The 1,691-nt window shown below is 41.5% G+C and overlaps 1 protein-coding gene across 1 annotated transcript in view; it reads right to left on the reverse strand.

Moving 5' to 3' along the window:
- Positions 1-339: 339 nt before the first annotated feature.
- The window catches only part of LOC106108187 (zinc finger protein 135-like), a 3,928-nt gene continuing 2,576 nt past the window's right edge, over positions 340-1,691 (reverse strand). The window contains exons 3-5 of the mRNA XM_013289289.1: positions 1,066-1,164; positions 798-954; positions 340-673 (exon numbers count right to left, since the gene is read on the reverse strand). Coding sequence (XP_013144743.1) covers positions 458-673; positions 798-954; positions 1,066-1,164 — 472 coding nt within the window. The 3' untranslated portion in view covers positions 340-457. The remainder of the gene's footprint in view (positions 674-797; positions 955-1,065; positions 1,165-1,691) is intronic.

Below are 1,691 nucleotides of genomic sequence, written 5' to 3' on the forward strand. Positions count from 1 at the left end.
TTATAAATGTTTAAATGAATAATGTTATTAAATTAAAAATTGTTGTTTTCTACACAATATGTTATTCGTGTTTTGAATAAAATAATTAACAATTTAAAATCAGTCAGATTAAATACATTGGACTTACGTGTCAGAATTTGAAAGTTACTTAATAAGAAAAAGTGCCATCTAGCGTAAGTAATACGAAGTAAGATACCAAAGAATTAACTCTGCCACTTATTGATGTTAAATTTAATGTATAGATGGCAGTATTTCAAAACAGGTAATACTCTAGGATAAATTCAAATAAAAACAGAACTTTTTTAATAGGATTTATTTATATGAATTGTATTTAATTGTTTCTGTTAGTTGATGAAAAAATATTTAAGCACTAATGTTATAAAATGGGCCGGTCGATTTGATGGTTAAAATTGATTCTTAATACTTATTGAATTTCAGTTAAATTACAGGTGTCAAATTAATTTTCACTCTCTTCGTGTCCTGAAGTTGTTTTCATCAAATGTTTCTTGACAGCTTCGAGCGCAGTCTTCACATCGTATTTGTTGTGATGTGCGGACACGTAATGTGCTCGGAGTTCCGTCGCCATGTTGGTCTGGTATGTGCAATGGTGACATTCGTATAAATACAATCCCTCGTGGCGGCCGCTACGGAGGACATGTTTGCGAAGGTTTTCCTAAAAGAATTAAGTTTGACTTTGATTTTATCAAACATTAGCAGCATTAGGACATAACATGTTTCGAAATTGCCGGCACACGGCATGCAGTAGCAACAGGCAGCAGGCAACAGACAGCACTGACCAGGCTGGCGCAGGTGAAGGCGCAGTGCGGGCAGGCGTAGGGCTTGTGTCCGGCGTGGCAGCGCGCGTGGCGCCGCATGTGGCTGGCCTGGTCGCTGCTGAAGGGGCACAGCGCGCACGAGTGCGTCCTGATGCTCTCGCCGTGAGACCGACGATGGCTGATAAACATACCATCAATACTTAAAAATGCTCTGATTTTGCGGTCTACAAAAATACGAAACTAAATTACGCTGTAATACGCCATCTAGTGATCATGAAAAACAACATACCGTATAAGTTGAGCTGCTGAGGTAGCCACGTAGCCGCACTGGTCGTGCGGACAGCGCCTCTCGATCGCGGTCTCGGACGCAGCGTTGGCATTCTCAGTTCTGAAAAAAGAACGTGGAATAATAATGATAGAATATTACCCGGAGGAGCATTAGTAAGCAAAAGTCTAAGTTCACGTCACTTTGGAATATATGCGTTATTGTAGTTATAATTCCAATATAATGTAATTTAAACGCAGAGTATTTTAGCTAAAAGTTTCGAACATGATGCGATGACTTCATATGTCAAATGGGGAGAATTAAAATAGCTAACAGGCAACACCGGCGAGCCAGTGACACTTGGAGCATCCGCTCGTCGGCGACAACGAGGACGGGCGACGACGGCTCGGAGCGCGTTAGAGTTTCAACTGCATTAATGCAAGTCGGCGTCGCAATAATGCATAAGATATTGCACAAGTTGGATCATCAGCGGCATTAGACGCCCTCAATGGCTTTACAATGTTCTGGATACGATGAAAGTTCTGGTAATGGCCGCCGCCGCTTGATTCATGCGGTTTGTGGCTCGAATTAGATCCCGCGCGGCGGTTATCATTTTGATTGTCTGTTTTAATCGTGTCGTTAGCGAGTTC

The sequence above is a fragment of the Papilio polytes genome, unplaced genomic scaffold, assembly GCF_000836215.1.
Source record: "Papilio polytes unplaced genomic scaffold, Ppol_1.0 DF821734.1, whole genome shotgun sequence".
Taxonomy (NCBI): Eukaryota; Metazoa; Arthropoda; class Insecta; order Lepidoptera; family Papilionidae; genus Papilio; species Papilio polytes.